Raw genomic sequence first — 19986 nt, forward strand, 5'->3', positions numbered from 1 at the left:
GTGCTTTTTTAAATATAACATCCAAGATGATGTAAGTCCATACTAGGATATATTATGATACATTTGTTTTGTTGCAGCTTGCTTCTAACTGATTCAGCTGTATGTTAAACAGCAATGAACAAGCAGAGTGTTGTTGGCATAACAAAAACTTTATTTGTATTTTTGTAAGTGACTGTTTAGGTTAAAATAACAGTGCCAGCTAAACTATTAATGGAAAGGTTTAGATTGTAAAGATTTTAACCTCTTAAAGATACTTGCATTTTTTTTTCATACCTGCATTGTGCTTTGCCAAATATTTGTCTTTGTACTGCTTTTTTTTCTTTCCAAACCAAGTACAGCTGGCCTGTTGCTCCTGTTTGGTCTTCTCCATGGCAATACAAGCAACTCGCCTGGCATATGCAGTAGAAAGAAAAATTGTTGTAATAACTGTATTTTTAAAAAGCCATGCATGATGAATTAGAAAAATAAGATTGTTTAATAGCACAAGAGTACAGTAATGCTTTTCCAAACTTTTATTTTTAATGACTTAAACGCACTTATATACTAATATGTTTTGATATACAGAATGTTCTTACTGGTAGATCATTAAAGCTCACAGATCAAGGGAGCATGGGAGGGAAGGTAGCTACTGAAATGGTTGTAGACCACTGCAGCAGACTAGACTGGAAGAGCAAAGTCTAGAAAGGCCACTATGGTCTAAAGTTCAGGGAAAATCTTGTGTTGGGGAAATGTCTTGAGGATGACCTTTAGGATGAAGTACTGCATGTGTTCCTACTCTAGTGTATACTAGTGTCTTCCATATGTCAGGGCTTGCAAGGGAGCTCTCGAGATTCAGTGAAATGGCTGTCTGCCTCTGTTTCTCTTCTACCAAAATTTCCCTTAGCCAGTACAGGTGATACAGGTGCTGTTAAACCCTTTACAGCACTCCAATTCTTTATACAGAATATCTGTGAAATATTTTGGGCTGGATTATCCACACTAATAAACTTCCCTGAGTTATGTCTGTTAACATTCATGCTCCAGGACCTGCCTGCCAGAGTTTGTACCGATATATTTAAAACATTTATGAAGCAGGTTCTGCAGGAGGTTGTTTAAAGGCTCTGCATTGCTTTTGTGGAACTGGGTGCCATTGCTGTTTGTTTTACCTGTTCAGGATTCTCTGCACCATGATTTCTTTCTGCTATTTGGCTTTCACATGAAAAAGGAAAAGGGAAGAAAACCCCCAAATTCCCACAATGATGCTTGACTGCTAGCCACAACCTTATTCCTAAATAACTTGCATGTCAACAGTACCAAAGGCAACAGTGTTTATAGCCTAAAAGAGAAATAGATTTCACCCCCTTATATAAACAATTTGTATGTAAACTCCAGTCCTGGTTTTCTAAAATATATCAGAAAGCACAGGTTTTAAAGTTACTAAAAGTTATTAAACCATGTACTTATTTTTCTAATATAACACATATGATATTTCAAGCAACTCTTAAGCATATATGAGAAAAAAAATCAATGCCACAGAAACAGAGGCAATGTACTTTTTTTTTTTTTTTAAAAAAAAGGAAAGATTACACAAAAATTAGCTATACAACAACGACAAGCATGAAAGACAAAAATGCAAGCAAACCTAAATTCATTTTTACAGAAAACTGTAAAAAGTCATACCATTCTTGAAGTTCAGGAGAAGGAATAAGACCTGCAGTACCATTTTTTGAGTTCTCCAGTTTACCCTGCCACCAGTTGTGATCGTCTTTGCTAATGATTTGGATAATATCACCAACTCGGAATCTGATGCCAGCTTCTTTGCAAGGAATGAGGTCATCCTTTGCCGGATCATATTCAAATTGTGCTCTGACATATATCTATAAAGAAGAGTTTATAAAAGACACTGCCATATTATTACTGGTACAGTATTAAGAGAAACAGATGAAAACTTGATCTGTGCATGTAGCTACATATACTGCTTGCAACAAGCAAAGGAAGAAACAGAAGGGCAAAAGCATAGTTGAAAATGAAACAGAAAAAAATATCAGCAAACAATGGAGACGTATGATGTTATTTTGAAAGCTCGTGCCTTCTACATACTGTAAAACCTGAACAGCAAAATTGAGCACATGTATGCTTCTGAATACTTTATGTAGATCTATAATAAACTGATAGGATCCTTCAAATCAACATTAACTATTGTAAATCATTATAGACCAAAGGCTTATGACTTGAACTGCACTGCACTTTCCAACTGAAGTTCCATGATATGTTTTAAAATGTGTATGACAAGAAATATTACTTGACAACATAAAGGACTTAGGCTACATTACTTGAAAATTTAGTACCATTGTTTCTTTTGTTTAGATTAAAGAGGAAATCCACTGTTAGGCCTATTACATGTAGTTAGTTGGGTGGAATCTACAAATTCTCTGGATAGGGTTTTCAGTAAAAGTCTAATCCTATATAAACGAATTGTCCCATATAATGACTGGAGTAAGGTATTTTCTAAGCAACATTAACAGAAGAAATTTAGATTTTGACTTCACAATTTAAAACAATATATAAATCCCTGCTTTGTGTGTTAGGGAGGCCCCAGCCCTAGAAAATAAAAATAAAAGCTATCACTAGTTTTCATTGCTAATTACAGCCCTGATGCATCCAAGGATCTAAAAAACAAGATTTAAATGTCATGCCCAAGACGGATAATTGGATAATTTCTGCAGTTTATGAAATTCAAACATCATCCTACAGTGACTCAGACAGCCATGTATACTCTACTGCTGATTTCCTTACTAAGGATGACTAGATTAAAAAAAAAAAGCTTTACATTGCACAGTAATATCCTTCATTTAAACTGCAACACTTTTCAACTCTTCTTATAAAACTGTAGCTATGCAATCTTAGGCACTTAAAAAAGTTTATTTCTGTAGAAATCCAGTCTGCAATCCAACATATGAATAAATTAACTTAAAATGACTTATCACTACTATCGTGTACCTGATGCATTTTTATCTATTTAGAGTTAGCAACTGATGGTAACACCAATGCAGAACTCAACCTGTAATATTCCTAATCTGACCTTCATTCTGCTGGGTAGTGGGTGTGTGACTTTAGATAAGCAACCCAAGTTCTTTTTTTCACCTGAAAAATAGGATATTTTAAAACCAAGTACTCTTACTTAGTAATTCACTTACTCTGATGTAGTCAGTATTGAACTATTTCCTTGTTTTACTTTACCCTAACTTAATATAGGTCTAGAAAAGTGACCAGTATTTTTATGATCTAGAAACTTTTCCTTGCTTTTCATGTCCCTGTTGCAGTTTAAGACAGTATCTACAAAATCTACACCCAAAGACAATACTGTCTGTACATGGAACATTATGCACTTCCTTATTTATACCAGTGTATCTATTATCCTTACTGTCTCAAGCTACCAGAAAAAAATATGCTGGGTCAATGGGAAAAGAATCCTGAAATAAAAGGGTAACTATAAATGGTGAGAGAATGAGGGACACTCTGGTTCTGGTATTATTCTGATATTTTCTTGAACACACTCTTCTCCTGGGAAAAATACCTCATGAGAGGAAAAACAAAACCTAACACAACAGCTCGGAACATCTGTCACAGAGCCTCTTCAGGACTACATTCACACAGCCTGAAACTTCAGAAGACAACTGAAAGCTGAAAGAACCAAGATATAAGCTTTAAAAATGGGAAATGAAGCAAGAACAATCTATTCTTGTAATAACCATTCCAGCCAACACAACCAGACAGTAATACAAAAATATTTTCAAAGGCAACAGACTATGAGGTCCATTGACTCTTTTGAATGGAATTGCAAGAATTATTATAAAAACCCTTTGAGTCCACAGTTAAAGATTCAGAGGCATATTCTGGAAAGGTTAACCGTAGCAGTTATTGAAGATGAACCACAAATCCTTCGATGCTATGTGTTGGTTTGGAGGCTGCAGTTAAAAAAAAATATCTTAAAATTGCAAAGGGAATCACTGGGTATCATTTGCAGAGCCCTTAAGGGCATTCTTGAGGTTCTCTGGATGGAAGACCTTTGGTCTACAAGGACATGTACATTTGTCAGGTTAAAGTTATGAAGCTCAGGATCTGGACTTGTGACTGAAAATATGAGGATATCCTCAGACCTACCAGTGCTTAATAGAAATTGTCCTTACTTACTTCTTTGAAGAGCTTTGTTAATGTTAGTAACTAGTTATAAACCAAATCAAGCTTTAGAAGCTTTATCTATACAAAGTTTTAGAGTATTACACACTTGTACTACTAGTCTCCATTTCAGCTAAACTATAATATTTTCATCTAAGATGAAAATCTATACAGGCCACTACTTGACTGCACAACAAGTCTATGAATGCATTCTGAATTAAAACAACATCTCAAGTTAAATTTACAATGAAATGTTACTCTTGCATATGGACACATGAAAAAATGCTACTTTGAATTAGCCACAAACAAATGAGTGAAAAAGAAAAATTAAAAAAAAAAAAGGAACAAATTTTCTAAGCTTAAATGTTTTAGTTCAGCACATACAGAATATGAGGGGAAAAAGGTAAGCAGGGATGTTCACTAGCAGCTAAATTTATAAATTCCCATGGAGGATATCTATTCACCTGTCGTCCTTTTGGTTGTGTTGTCGATGGCAAGTCCTGCAGAATAAAGCCAACCCAGGAGAAGAAATTTTCATTTTACTTTTTAAGGGTATACAACACCATTTGTTAGTGATTCATACTACATTACAGTAAAATGGTAAGTCAGACAAAAGTATAAAAGCATTGACCCATTTTAAAAATACTTTTTTCTTAAAGAAAAATCAAACCCAGGCTGTTTAGCAGCAAGCTGAAGAAAGCAGGTAAATAGTTTAAGCAGATAGAGAATGTGCTTTTTAATATACGATTCAGCATCTTCAACACAAAAGCACCATCAAGTGAAAGAGGCTCTTTATATGAATGCCTTTTTCCACTTAATACTTCATATTATTTTAAAAAGAGAATGTTGGCTATAATAAATACTAAAAATTGTATTATTAAAAATGTATAGTGACAAATTATGCCAAAGAGTAAGATTATAACTATTAATCATATCACAAATTTGATTTAATTCACAAAAATTTCTTAATTTTTTTTCATCCACACCATTATTTTTTATTGTATTAATTAGATGTACTTTACCTTGTGGCAAATCATTTCTCAATTGTAATGGTGTATATGTATTTTTTAATAGTTAAAGGAGTAGTTTCTTAGGATTTTTTTTTTTCAGGTAGTCCCATGACTCATGATATTGACAGCACTCTTACTGAAGGAACTTGCATGTACAGTTACTACATTGGTCCAAACAATGACAAATGGTAAACAACACAAATTTTAACATTACCATACATTAGAAAAACAGGAGATCAACAGCACCTTTCTACCTGAATACATACGAAACAGGAAGTACTTTGTGTTAAAGATGTGATGATAATAGCTTGGTTTGTAGTGCAGTTTAAAGCCACTTCCTTTTGCTTTTCATATCCAGGCAAGGCTCGTATTTCACAAAGTATGTGCACGTACCACAACAGCAGAGGGCACACCAATTCGTTAACTCAGATAGCGGAAACCAGTACACGTTCCAGAGGTCTCGCAAAACACAAAGCTTAAGGAATCTACAAGGTCTCGAAGTATTAACTGCACAGTTATTCTTTCTTCAAACACTGCTTCCAAAGTTTAGGATGGAAATAGGACTTCCACTTGAAACCTTTGCTTAGTTTTGAGGAAACTGCTGACAATGATTTAAGGATGACTGAAGTGTCACATTACAGTTATTAACATTTAACTCACTATATGGCTTTCAATGAGAAGAGTATGTTGGAAAAAACTCTTAGAAAACAAAAATGGGGAGTTACATATGCAATAACCTAGGTTCTATCAGCAGGACAAAATTTTCCACTGACCACACGATAAGTATAACAGTAATGGCAGATGAGCACCAACAAAACTTTCACACTTTCTCTGTGTGGAACTGGAAATCTTACCGAAACAGAATTGTTAGTGCTGCTATGGCCATTAGCTGGGGACTGTCTGGATGTAGAGGGGGAATCTCTCTGAAATAAGACACAAGGTTCATTAACAACACAACACTATCACAGGAACACAGATATATTTTAGAAAGAACAGTTACATCCACAGCCTTATAACCACTTGCGTAGCTGCTTCATCCGTGAAAGTTTCCACACTACAAACTCTGTAAATTTGAAAAGTTTGTTCATAGCTTGAAATTCAGGTTTGACATTTTGATGTGTCTTAGGTAATAACTATTTTTATGTTGCCTCAGCAATCAAACAGCTGAAAATCTGTTAACTCTCAAATCTTCTATGGTTGACAACGCTAAAGGACTTTAGCCATATTGGTGCCTTTGCTAAAGGTAATTACCTAGAAGTTATATGCTGCATACTTGAACTACAACAAGGCAAATATTCCATTTTAAAGAAGCTTCTAAATTTTTTTTTTTCAGCCACATGGAGGTCACCGTCTACTTCTTCTAAGGTTGACCAACTTCTACATGTACTTGTTAAGATGTATTTCTGTAGTGTCTCAAAGACACTGCTGCCAATATAGGAGCAGAAAGTTGGATACTCTTCTCTTTCCTCATCCATTTTACATTATATTGCTTAATTATTATTTTTTCCTTCCAACAGTCTTATGGGCTTAAAAACATTAAACTTTGCAAAAATACATCATTTAAAAAAGCCACCTTTCTTGAGTCACACTACCAGTGTAGTCCTACACTTCAGTGATAAGACAGCAGATGCAAAAATTCTACAGAAAGGATAACAGGACTTTCTGGCTAGCTTTTGCAGAGATAAGAAAGTTACTTGCTGAGTAATCTTTTTCACATGCCATTTTGATCACTTATTCCTTAATTCCGTAATATCAGATCATTGAGTTTAAGTAGCCATCTCTTCAGGAAATTAAATGATTCACTCATGCATTGTGAAAAAGTAAGAATCCCCTTTAGCCCCAAAGGAATTTTGGAATACAATATTCCTTTTCAAAGGTCAATTTAGGAATGTTTGGTAACTTCATGTAACATCAAGGATAGTACATAAAAGGCATAAAAGGGGTAAAACAGTTTTCAAAGAACACAGTTACCCCGTCACATTTTATCAATATGAGTGCCTTTTGTGAACAGATTAAAAAACAGAATTGGAGCTGAACTGTTCATGTAACAGCATTAATCAGGCAAAAATCCTCTATTAATATTCTCTAACTTTTATTCATTATGTGATAGCATCCACAGCTATTTTAAAATATAAAAAAAATAAAATGGCAGGCGATACTTTCTCATTCTTGTTGCCTTCATACTTGATGTGCAACAAATTCATTTAGAACTTCTGCACTTCTTTTGGACTCATTGCATATGATTTCAGAAAGTTCCATATATAGTTATCTAGATGTTTTGATTTTAACACAGTTGAGGAGAAATCTGAAACTATTACCACTGCAAAATCATTGCATATATAGGTCTGTATACTCCTGCTACATGCACACAAACAAAATGCTCATTTGGCTCTTGAAATGGTTTGCAACACATAACGAACTGGAGGAAATCAGTACTAATTATATTTACACGATCACTCCAGCATAACAAGTTCCAAATGTTCAAATGAGACCAAATAAGCTACTCATTATTGGAAAAAAAATACCTAAAGGAACCAGTATTCCTTTTTTTGTGTGTATTGCATATTAGTACCACATCCATAATTAAATAGCAGCAAGGAGATACTTCTTTCCAAATAAAAAAGTAGCAACTTCCTTCTTTCATATGCAGATCTTACCCTTCCTCAGCAACTCTGGCTCTGCCAATTTCTCTCACTTTCAAGAAGCAATGAAGGATAAAATTTACTTTTTGTTGTCCTGTTTTGTTTGCTTGTTTTTGTTTTTAAACCTAGTTTGTTGTGACTACTAGTCCAGTGATGGCTTGGCTAGGGAAAGCTTTGGAAAGTTATGCAAGCACCCAGGTCATTTGGAGAATAACAACTTTAGAGTAATGTGAAGAATGCTGCTATTTCTGGCCTCTCTTGAAGGCTTCTCCCTTTGAAGGAAATTTTCTTGTTTTGAAAATATTTTGATTTTATTCCTCCAACAGTTCTCAGCAGAACACTACTCAAAGCAAATGCTTGTCACAACATATTGAAGAAAACACACATTTTCAGCGCTATTGGTGATTTCAGTACTAACTATAAGAAGATAATACATCAATCTAGTCAAGTAGCATATGTACAATTTTTAAGTATTTAGTTAATTTGGCCACAATTTTAAAGGCAATTAGATTCTTAATTTCCTAGGGGCCTAATTTTTCTTTCAAAAAATATCAGTCTCAAAAGTTAAGAGAAAAACTGTATTATGCACGGTCTAATGAGACAAGTCAATGAGCAGAGAGATCCTTGTAGGAAGCTAGGACTGCTTAGACCTGGACTAGAAAACTTCATCTTTGGTTGTGACTTTGTTCCTCCACTAAATCAGAGAAATTCCTAGTTCTCCTAGGGATAACAGCAGAAAAACACTTGGAGGAACCAATGATTCTGGGTAGTGTAGAAATGAGATTGCAGTATTACTTGAATGTCTAGGCTTTCCAATTTTGTCTAGCCACAAACCAAATAACAAAATGGTACTCTTTTGGATCATTGCTCTTTAGTTCATGCATCACAGCTGAACCCTTAGAGGAAACAATCACAATCACTTCCAAATGATGGCAAAGTGAGTTTCCCATTGATTCCTTGTTGTTATGGGTCGATTCTGAATTGCAAACCTAAGTGTCAGACACAATCCTATAGCAGAAGTCAATTACATCTACTAGATATGGCTCAGTCAAATTAGATGCTGACAAAAACAGCTACATTAATGATGGTGTTGCCATATTCACAAAAAACAAGACTTTAAAAAAATCTGCAAATACATTTCAATTCCAGTTTTGATCACAGAATCTTTTTGGAAGCATTTTTAACGCAAACATAAAAAAGTTTAAGAGTATAGCATCAATGGAAACATTGAAAGGCTAAATAAGTAAGTCAATGATGATTAACAATATATTTTTAATTCCTCACATATATAAAGGCTTCTTAATGAAACAACTTAAGCTTTTCACAAGACAATCTGAAATGAAGGGTGTTGTTTATAAGGAAAGCTCTTTGTTTAAAAAACAGTACAAACCAAAAAAACCTTCCCTTTCTATTTTTACATATCTAACACTATAAAAAGTTCGTAAGTTTTTCAAGTACAAAGTAAGAATGCAAATGTAGCTAGAGCAAAATGCTTTCTCAGTTGGATAAAGTACTAGCTTAAATGTACAAAGAGCATATACAGCCACCAGTCATTCTAAGAATGTGTTGTAATAATTGCTTAAGTTCACATTTGTGTAAACAGAAGTCTGTAATTTTCTGGGTATCTGAAGCAGAACATACAACATCCTGACCGCTATGTTATCTAGATACCTTCGTAACTTGGTCCACAAACCACGCCAAAGATTAAGAAGGTGCTCTCACATTAGAACAACTGGATCAAGATTTTCTACAAGGGAACTCACAGTAGTGTGTTTTTGAGCAAAGTCTATTCCATTAAATAAAAGACTTGGGAATGGAATGGAAGGCACAAATGCAGTAGAAGCCAGGAATCCCTAAACAACTTGAAATTATTCAGTCAAGATTTTGAAAACTGTCTAGGGACACTGAAATCTGTCACATACTATAAGGACAAGACTTCCCAAAATATACAAAGTTGTTTAAGTATTTAGAAAACACCACCACAACACTCATCAACTACAGGAAAGTGGGATGTAAATCTCTATTTGATAAATATGTTCCTCTCAAAAACAACTCCTATATGCCTTTGTATTATAAAGGCATATAGACAGCTTTTATATAAAAAAGCATATATGCATATTACATCTGATTATACTACTATTTAGTTCTGCTTATTCAAAATTAGGTATTTTGCAACCCAATGATGTGATCATGGTAAGAATCTTAAAAACAAAACAAAGCAAAATAAACCCCAAACAATTACTGATTCTATTTTACATTCTTCTTCTGGTAAAACTACTCTACATCAGCATAAATCCACAACTAATGGTGGGCAGGAAAGACCAACAACATAACTTTCTTGAAATATCCAAAATACTGCCAAAAATCTTAACTAGTACTATTAGTGAAGACCCAACATCTCTGAACTTAGCTTGCTGGAGAGTCTTAGTAATATCATTTGTCTATTTTTAGCCTGTATCAATGGTAAAGAATATGATTCCTCATCTGAATCACAACCCTGAAAAATCCTGTGAAAGAAATTCTCTCTGTACCAAAGGACTAGAGGTGACTTAGTAGGATAACTTGAAAATATTGGCTTTTTATGAACACTTCTAACAGTCAGAGCACTAGCCAAAGTCATAGATGTGACCAAACAGGTGGAATAGACTCAGGTACCTCTGATTTTCTGGGTATCTGAAGCAGAACATACAACATCCTGACCATTTGAATGCAAAATGCCACAAAGTGTGATAAATTGTCATGCTAATTTTGTTTCTGTCTTTGATCACACATTTCAGTTCTGCTGTTTTGTCCAATGAAAGGTATGATTCCTTTCCTCTCTTCTATGAAATAAAGCCATGAAGAACATGAAGACAGAAAGCTAAGGAAAAGAAATGACCTACTACTACTAAAATTACATCTAATGGTATTAAAGTTGCATGCTGAATTTAATTTTTGCCAAATAATCATCTTCCCAGGAGGTATATAGTTTCAGCAGTTTCTGTGTTTCAATATTTGGAAGTGTGATATCTTTTATTATTACAGCTATTTACAGCAAAATAGTTGATACATAAATGCATCAGCACACTAGAATTTCTGTTTGATTTTTTTTAAAGCCTTTGTATTTCATGAAGAACTTTTGCTTCATATTTATACCTTACAGGTGAAAATTTGCCAAATGCCTAGTCTCTAAAACCTGTTAGTTCTTGTTGACTTCTAGAACAGAAGGCAACCAAAAAGCAGTAATTTTTTCTTTTACCCAAACAGATTGTTCTGACAATCACAATAGCAGCTTCTATACGTTCTAGCATCTGCTGAGACACAAAAACAATTAGGGTGAAATCACAGCTCTAATTAGGTTAAGGTGTTTGACTTCAACAGGGATTGTGATTTCACTCTTGGAATTCTAATTTGGAAACTGTTTGCGCAATTAAGCATGTGGCACAGAACGACTGGCATCATCTCCATAGTGCATATGCCATCTGTACACTTAAATTGGAACTGTAACTCTCAAGTAGCCATTTTCGAGAATTTAATTCCCTTCAATTGCAATCTGGAACATAATTTTGTGACCAAAAGGGAATTAAACAATGCTACTGTGCAAAAACCATAACACCAAGTTTCTAGTTCAACAGGAACTGAACTCCAAATCTGTTTTTCTTCTGTAATGACAAATACCATTTTAGCATGGAAACAGAATATTGAGCCACATGTAACTGTTACAGACAACCATCACAAATTTACCTCAACAGGGTTATACAGAAACAGATTCTTCAATTAACCCTTAACAGCCCAAAGCAGCAAAATAATGTTTCATGCCTAAAAAGGGAGGACAGCTCCTCAGCTTAGGAACTTTAATAGACTTCCTGGAGAATGCGTTTAAATTGTAATTTTTAAAGGGGCTTCCTAAATGCATGAGTTGAGGATGCCCTCTCCTATTTTATTTATTTATTTATTTTTGTTTATATAGGCTGTAAAGAGTTAGTTAAGGTGCTGATGAGATGAATATGAAGGCAGGGCTGAGTAGGTAGGTGGGACCTACTCGTGTTCCGTTATCTTTGTTGTAAAATTGGTGTGCGTGATCTAACAGGACAGGCAGAAACAATTTCCCAGAAAGCAGTAACATTCAGCCATCAGCAGGCAGTTAGTTACAGGACTGAGGAAGAAATGGGACGGTTCATTAAATACATTACCTCACAGGATGAAGATTGCGTGCGATAACTTGGCACAATCTTAAAGGTGATACTTCCACGCATTTCCCTCTGTAAAAAGAGAAATGCTTCATTAAAGATGCTTAATATAAAATTTCCAAATCAGTAATGTCTGATAGGAAAGCGTCAGAGTTAGTCTGAGAACAGCTGTAGGTTTTCCTGAAGTAAGTATTCAGAAAAGCTAAATTGCTGCAGCAAATTTGTCATTTCACTTACAAATGAACATTTAGAACAAACATTTAGATCATCTCTCATTAATTTAAAAAAACAAACATGCATCATCAGTTTGTTCACCTGACCAGTTTTTGAATGTCTAGAACATACAGCTGTATTTTAAGGTGAAAAATTCATGGATGTCAATCTTTTTTTTTTTTTTTTTTGGTAGCTATATGCTTGTGATCTACACAGTCTTTGCTGTAAAAGTGGTATTTTCTTCTTTCATCATACATGCTAATGAATGCATATGAACAGTTTCTGGAAAAGCTGCATGTCACTTCATTAGAGGCAGAAATGTAAGAAATCAAAATAGAAGATGGGGGTCTGACAGTTTGCATTTGCTACATTGTAAGAATATTCATAACAAGAAGTAACTGTAAAACAGCAGTAGACTATGGCAACGTATTTTCACAGCCATATTTTCTTAAAAGACAGTTAAAATATAAGTGCCACCACATGGCTGACAACGGCAGGACTTGTATCTGGGCAGAAAGGTAACCAGATCACTTCAAATGTTCTTGGAGTTTTTCCTTCTCTCTCTGTCTGGCTATCTTGTAAGCCTCCAAATACTACTTGCCTGGATTTACTTAAGCTTGTCTATTTGGTTTTGGACACAACAAGAGGAATAATGATTATCATCCAAGATCAGGGTTGCATGCAGAAAAAAATGTGTTATGGAATATCAAACTGACTACTAGCAAGGCCCATGATACCATTTTCCTCCAAAAAGCCAGACTGTTTGAGCTCAACATATATTTTTTCTTTGTAACTTCAATAACTGTAAGTCACAAGAGTTCTAAGATGAAATAAGGGATGGTCCAGCAACATTTTTTCTGTATATAGTAATTAAGTATTGGAACTGTTTGCCAAAAGAGGCACCTGTCCTGTTCCTTGGAAATTATCAAGGCCTGACTAGATTTCAACAAAGCAGACTTAACATTATATATAAAAAAACAACTTTTTAAAATGTAGAACAGTTATAACAGAAACTGCTCAGAGAGTCTGGGGAACCTCCACCACTCAAAATCTTTTAAGAGCTGATGACATATACATCTTGCAGTAACAGCTGGGTGTCAGTTACCTTTCTGTGGGACTAAACAGAATAAATAAAACGACACACAGAGGTGCCTTCTACCATTCCTGGGCAGAATGTGCAAAAAAGACAATAGAAAAAAAGAGGAAAGAGCTTGCAGAGTCCTGTAACAGCTGAACAAAGAAGATTTTGCATTATAGGCACCTGGTGGCCATCAAGAATAGAAGAAAAAGGGGAAGTTGCAAAGCAGTTATGGAAAATTTTGTCAAAGTATGACAGACAATTGCATAAAGAACGTGAGAAAGATTTCAGGCACTTACAAGCATTTTTTGTAGTTGTTCTACAGTCTGATTTGCCACACTGATTCCGTTTATTTCTCGTATTTCATCGCCTACATGTAGCGTACCTGTAGAATCAACAAAACACACAATCACCACAATTAATCACACAAACTTAATTGTAAGACAGTAATACATACAAATGCATAAATATGAAACAACATTAAAATAAGTTTTTTGGCTAGATTCATAAAAGGACTGTGGTAGTGATGCATTAGAATCTCTTTGAGACTGCAGTCAATATGCCAGCATGAGATGCCCCAGCACCTTTTATAGTTAATGGGAAAAACATCGGTTCCCTTACAGGCACACTTCAAAAACTCATGCATTGAACAGAAAGTCCCCTGCAACTAGCTGACTGAGTATGTTCAGCAGACACATTCCAGTATTTTATCAGATGACTACTTAATGCAGTCTGGCTTCTGGACATAGTCTTAATTTTATCTGTCAGACTGCTATATTTTTTCATTTCTCTGATTTGTATTTGTCACAACTACAGTATGAATTTTCTGTATGTACACTTGACTTCAGCTTGAATCTAGATGATTGGTGTGACTACCTACAATCTCATTTGATGAAAGAAACATCTACTTAGCTCAGGCAAGTCATAAACTGCCCTGCTGAAGCTGAGATAGGAATGGCATGCCACAATGTGTCTCTTAAGACCCTACAAAAGATAAACAGGGAAGTGGCACCAAATGAATTAATTATCCTCAGGATTAGAAGCAACCTAAGAGGCTCTTTTAGATGACAGTTTTAGACTTGAGTAATTCAAACCTACTCAATTTTCTAGCGATTTTCCATAAAAAATTCTACGGTATGTGCAGGAACTTCTTACTCTTCATATATATATTCTTGTCAGTAAAGAGTATTCTTGACATTTATGAATAATTAGTCTTGCATACCATTTGTGGCTCCCATGACATACACGCTTAACCATCTAATTTTGGTTCCTTTTCTACTGGCTGTGCTATGTTTACTCAGAACATAATCTACCCATGAATTACTGTTATATAACACACACATCTATAATAACAAAGAATGGATGTACTTCTGGAGTAAATGGTTTCCTTCTTTGTTTCTGTAAGCCAGAGTGAAGACAGTTTTAGGAAGTGTGCTTTTACTCTCCACACAGAAGTATGAGAATGCCTACTCTATTACAGAGGAGACAGAACAAATTCCTGGGGTCCCTAACCAGAAATGTGTTTTGTAGCCAGAAGAAAACTCTGTTACTTGGAAACGAAGTGACTGTGAACGTACCATTGTGTTTTTACCAGGACATCACCTGCATTTTGTTAGAACTGAATAAGCCTTACCAGGACTATTAAGTCATTTTGAGAATGCAGCATTGACAATGTACAACTACTGTTTTTCCAGAGTGGCTAAAGGGGAAGCCAGTAAATCCTCTTCCTTCTTTGGAAACCCTGTTTTTTTTTTTTTTTTAAATGCCATATTGAGACCTCTTCTTAAATGGATTTTAATAATGAATTCACTTTTTTGCATGTGTAACCCCAAACCAGACAATCAGCAGGAGAAAAAAAAACACATTTGGGTTACAACACTAAGAGCTGCCACTGTCAGTAGATCTGTTACCTAGTCATTGCTGTTTCTGTCTGGCAATTCTCCACATAGCAAGCAGACAGCAGAAACAGTATCATTAAAAACAAACAAACAAACAAGAGCCACAGACCTTGTCTACAGGATTCAAAGACATGTACTCAAGATGATGACTCAGTGACATTTGTGTTGTTCTTTTCAGTAAAAATATTCTAAATTCAGGCAGTTATATGACATAGTGAAGCTAAGAGGCACCTAGAGCACTCAGAAGATTAGATACACTAAAAACAGATGAGAATACTACAGAAACACTGAAGAATGGTTAAACCTATGTGTGCAAAAGAGCTACCTTAGTTAGATGAAGTATGTATAGAATAGGTTACATTTCACACATTTTGAGAAATCAAATGCGCTATATAATTAAAAAATGAGAATATTAGGGAAAAGAGTGTTTTACACTTCCCTTGTTTCATGCTTTGTTTTCCTAATTCCCCGTTCCTAGCTTCTTTTGAAATAAAACAGTAGGCTTGAAGGAACTCTGGTCTGACAAATTATGTAGACTTTTGTGCTTACAAAATGCAAAAGACAGCAAACTGGAAAAAAATAAAGTAACCCTTTTAAAGGTGTGAACCTAGCTTGCAGCTAATAACAGCAGGGAAGATTATCTGTTTAAAGTTGGACAAAATCCAGCTAATAATTGTTTTTTTACACCTGATCTGTTCACAAAACCTGGAAAAAAGTAGTAGATTGGAGATGAGAAAATATGGATGCTTGCAGGTATTTCTATAATAATGAAAACTGAAAATAAAGATATGTGTTGTAGGGACTAGGGATGTTTTTATTTCATAAATTGCTTCTATAAGCCTCAAAATCAAAAGTACATTGATCTTCAAGAACTGCATGAAAATACATGGAGAAGCTTAATTTTTTTGCTGAACAAGGGTCCTCCATTTTTGCAAGGAGAAGTACTGTAACCAGTCTAAGGATTTTTATTTTTAAATATAGGATTAAATAAGTTTGGCTTCAGACATTATTGGCATTTCAGTCTCTCAGTGAGCTATAACCCCATTCCTCTAATTAAGGCCTAAATGAAACATAATGGGCCCTCATCTCACAACACAAGCAGATATCTACAAGTGAAGGGTGCTAAACGCAGTTAACAGGACTCCATCTAGATAGGGGTTGACAACTATAGAACAGTAGCAATCAAAATGAGGAATATGTGCCGTTACACAGTTTGTACAAAATGATCTAAATCTTTTTTGAAAGCAGAACCATTTATGACACATGATTACCTTGCCGGTGAATCATTCCTCCGTGCATAATTCTTGCCACAATGCAATGGTTCAGCTCATTCATTTTTAAAGTGATTCCCTAGAAAAAGAAGTGTTTATACTCTTAAGATAAAACATTCAGCATTGTGACTCTTGAATGGTTAAGAACAGTCACTGTTCCTAAAACCTTGAGGGCAGAGTATAAATTTTAAGGTAAAAAACTTTGCCACTCATTTAAATATGAGCAATGAAAACAGATGCTATTTATAAGATGAAGATGCAATAATTTCATAAATCAGCATATAAGATTCTGGTTTGTTAAAAATGCAATTTTATATTCAAGTAGAGATTGTCCAGTTCAGTTTTACATTTCAAAGCCTAATCTAGTAATAACTACTACAAGTTCATTTTTAAACAAAACCAGCTACAGAGGTACTACTGCAATATAAATACATGCACAGAATTTTAACCAAAGGATATATATAGGATATATAGGAAGGTAAGGATATACAATGGCTGCTGAACTATTCCATCTACACTGGCAACTTCAAAATGCAAAAACTTTCACTGAATTCAATATAATATCGGTCTTTACAAGTATAGAGTCAAGCAAAACAAGCAACAAGGTTCTCCCCATACCATTGGTTCATCTGTGTTCTTCTGGAACTGCACCAGTCGAACTCGTGTTACATTCTCCATATCCATGTCACCGTTGGCGCTTTCTGGAGAATCTCCGTTTAAGTATGGAGAGGTGGGAGGAGGTGTAACTCTCAGCGCTTCATCACTGTAAACTTCATGTGCCACTACATCATGAGTTTGAAGTAAGGCCTAGAGGAGATTACAGCAACAAAACACCATCATCTTCCACCATCTCTGCTGCCCTTCAACTCATTCCAAATAAATACTTTTGAGGCTCTCCAGACATTAGAGGAAACTCAGGGTATTTCTGCCTCACTTTCTATACAGGGACTTTTCTCTGAAAAGAGTCTAAGATAAACTTTATCAGACTGTGGATGCATATCCACAAACCCAGACTTTAAAATCTACACAAGTAAACATCATTTTCTACTGTAGATATCACAATGAAAATGAGGTTGCTTCCCTCTCCCCCATCTTCTCAACACCTGCAAGGTATCAGAATTAAGTCATTATTATTTATGTGCCACATAAATAAACACAGAATTAGGAAGCTGCCTTTTTAAGCAAATTATTCCACAATAATTACCCTTCAAAAATGAAAAGGTATTCGGATCCCATGGTATTTCATTATAATAAAGACAGACTGTGGATCAGTACTGAATTAAATACTTGTTTTGTTTGTTTACCAGTTTAAACACTTCCATATTCTCCTTCTCCTACTGCATGGCCTAAGTACAACTGCACTGAGTTCAAAATACTTGATGAAAGTTATAATCTAAATCAACAAACTGATCAAATACTGCTTCATTAATTTTGCTTTCTTTCCTGATGCAAAGAATGGTACAATACGTAATAGATTAAATATATTTAATTATATTTGGAAAGCAGAACTACTGACTGTGCAAGTACTCTAAGCTAGGGCAAAGACATGAAGCCTGTGTAGCTGTTAAAAGTGTAACACATTATTATAAGATGAAAGTGAGACAAAGTGTAAACATTTGCAAAGCAGTATTCAACAGTACCAGGCTTTTTAATATTTCACTTTTCTCTAGGGTATCTTTAAGTGCCCTGGAGCATATCCATTTCATACTTGCATTCAACTCTTAACAATGAGTATATTATAGATAAATTGCTTCTGACCAAAAACTAAGTATGAATTATATGTGAACACGCTTGTACTACTCCTGTACTAACTCATCAAGGATTAAACAGAGAAACAGAGAAAGATCCCACCTCTGTAAGCAAATGGCTGGACTTTTCAGAGAAGGACTGATAAATCCAACCTAAGTTCTTACAATATACAGTAGACTTATCAGTCACCACTGTAGTTAGGTCAATATGTATGATAGTCAACATCTTGTTAATTGCCATTTAAATGCTCTTACAAAACCCATCAATCTTGCAAGGCTTGAGATTGACCACCTAGAATTGTTTTTGGGAGAAAAATCTGATTCTGCTACATCTTAGTCTTCAATTAAAATGTTTAAGCAAAACAAACTGAAATAGCAGTTAAAAATGTATTTCTGAAGTGGAATTCAATGAAAAACCGGGATTTTCTTGGCCTCTATTAAATTCTAAATTTATTCCTAAAATAGCACTTCTGAAGTGTACCATGTTAAATAAGACAGCTTCATAACCAGTGTAAGTTACCTCTCCTCAAATCAAACTATAGTTAGGAATTCAGCATTATAATGATGGAACAGAATTCCCTAAACTAGCAATGCTCTGCTCACATTCACTCCTGTTTTTCCAGCATTTCAAGCTTATCTACATAAATACTATTTTACTTAAACACTGAACTGTATCTGCATTTTTTTTTTTTGTCTACCACAAGCTCAAACTTGCAACAATTCCTCTACCTGCATCTGTACTACCTAAAAGCAATGCTTTCTATTTAAAGGTCTTGCCCATAAATGCAAGTCAAAACATTTTAACTAAATCAATTCTTTATTTATTTAATTGGGTATAAACTTTTATGTTAATACTCCTATATAGGTTTACAGCAAACATGCAGATTTAGCTTAATGCTGTATTTCTAAACATCAGATACTCATTCCAGTATCTGAAAGCTGTTTGCAGTTGTCCTAGGTAAGACCAGAGCATCCAAGTGCAATCAGGCCTTAGCTCTGGCTGTTAAAACCCATCCATTCTAGGAGCACAGTTTTGGCTTTGTGTGTGGACACTATTTAGCAGAGCAGAATAATCTTCTGCACCTCCCTCAGCTCTATCTACTCAAAACTACTTATTCAACTTCATGCAGCTGCCTGTATCTGCTGTGCTGTCCACCCTTAGTATTGCATTTCTTATGTAATTCAGTGCCTTACCTTTGTTTCACATCAAATACTTGCCTTGCTTAAACTGTATCTTCAGCAATAATATATACCTTGTTTAAGACTAAAATATGGTAATTGGAACATTTTTAAAGCTTCACAATTACATTAGATGACTTCTGAATGTTTCAACAAAAATTAACACAAATTCATAAGCACAGACATTAAAGTGCACTAACCTCAATTTAAATACTGAAAACATTTAATATAAAGACTGCTATTAGACTTTACCTAAAGACACTTATTTTCATGCATTTCTGTTAATCCTGATCATTTAGATTTTTTCCCTGTCTCCTTATTCCCTGCAGAACATATTAATCCTGCTGAAGATAAAAGTTTAGTGAGAACAACTGCTATACTATATTAAATGATCATTATCTACAAAGAAGAGTGTAGGAAGGCACAAGATGACAGAAAAGACTTCTAATATTTAATTAAATAAAAGTCTTCTAGTACAGCAAACATTTCAATTATTGCCACATACTAAACACATATAACAGAACCTGTTACAGAAAAATCTCTTTGGTGTATTTGCAAAATTACTGATAGCTGTGCAATAGAATAAAAGCTCTTTGAAATTTGTACACAAAAAACAAGGT

The 19986-nt window shown here is 34.8% G+C and overlaps 1 protein-coding gene across 4 annotated transcripts in view; it reads right to left on the reverse strand.

The window, feature by feature from the left end:
- Nucleotides 1-19986, reverse strand: part of CASK (calcium/calmodulin dependent serine protein kinase) — a 214316-nt gene that overhangs the window by 18609 nt on the left and 175721 nt on the right. The window contains exons 14-21 of one of the 4 annotated variants that reach the window (XM_082779339.1): nucleotides 17058-17246; nucleotides 16440-16518; nucleotides 13570-13655; nucleotides 11983-12051; nucleotides 6023-6091; nucleotides 4623-4658; nucleotides 1660-1856; nucleotides 274-389 (exon numbers count right to left, since the gene is read on the reverse strand). In XM_082779339.1, coding sequence (XP_082635465.1) covers nucleotides 274-389; nucleotides 1660-1856; nucleotides 4623-4658; nucleotides 6023-6091; nucleotides 11983-12051; nucleotides 13570-13655; nucleotides 16440-16518; nucleotides 17058-17246 — 841 coding nt within the window. The remainder of the gene's footprint in view (nucleotides 1-273; nucleotides 390-1659; nucleotides 1857-4622; nucleotides 4659-6022; nucleotides 6092-11982; nucleotides 12052-13569; nucleotides 13656-16439; nucleotides 16519-17057; nucleotides 17247-19986) is intronic. The other 3 variants (XM_082779340.1, XM_082779341.1, XM_082779342.1) reach the window with 3 other exon arrangements.

The sequence above is a fragment of the Aythya marila genome (genome assembly GCF_965140915.1).
Source record: "Aythya marila genome assembly, chromosome: 1".
Classification (NCBI taxonomy): Eukaryota; Metazoa; Chordata; class Aves; order Anseriformes; family Anatidae; genus Aythya; species Aythya marila.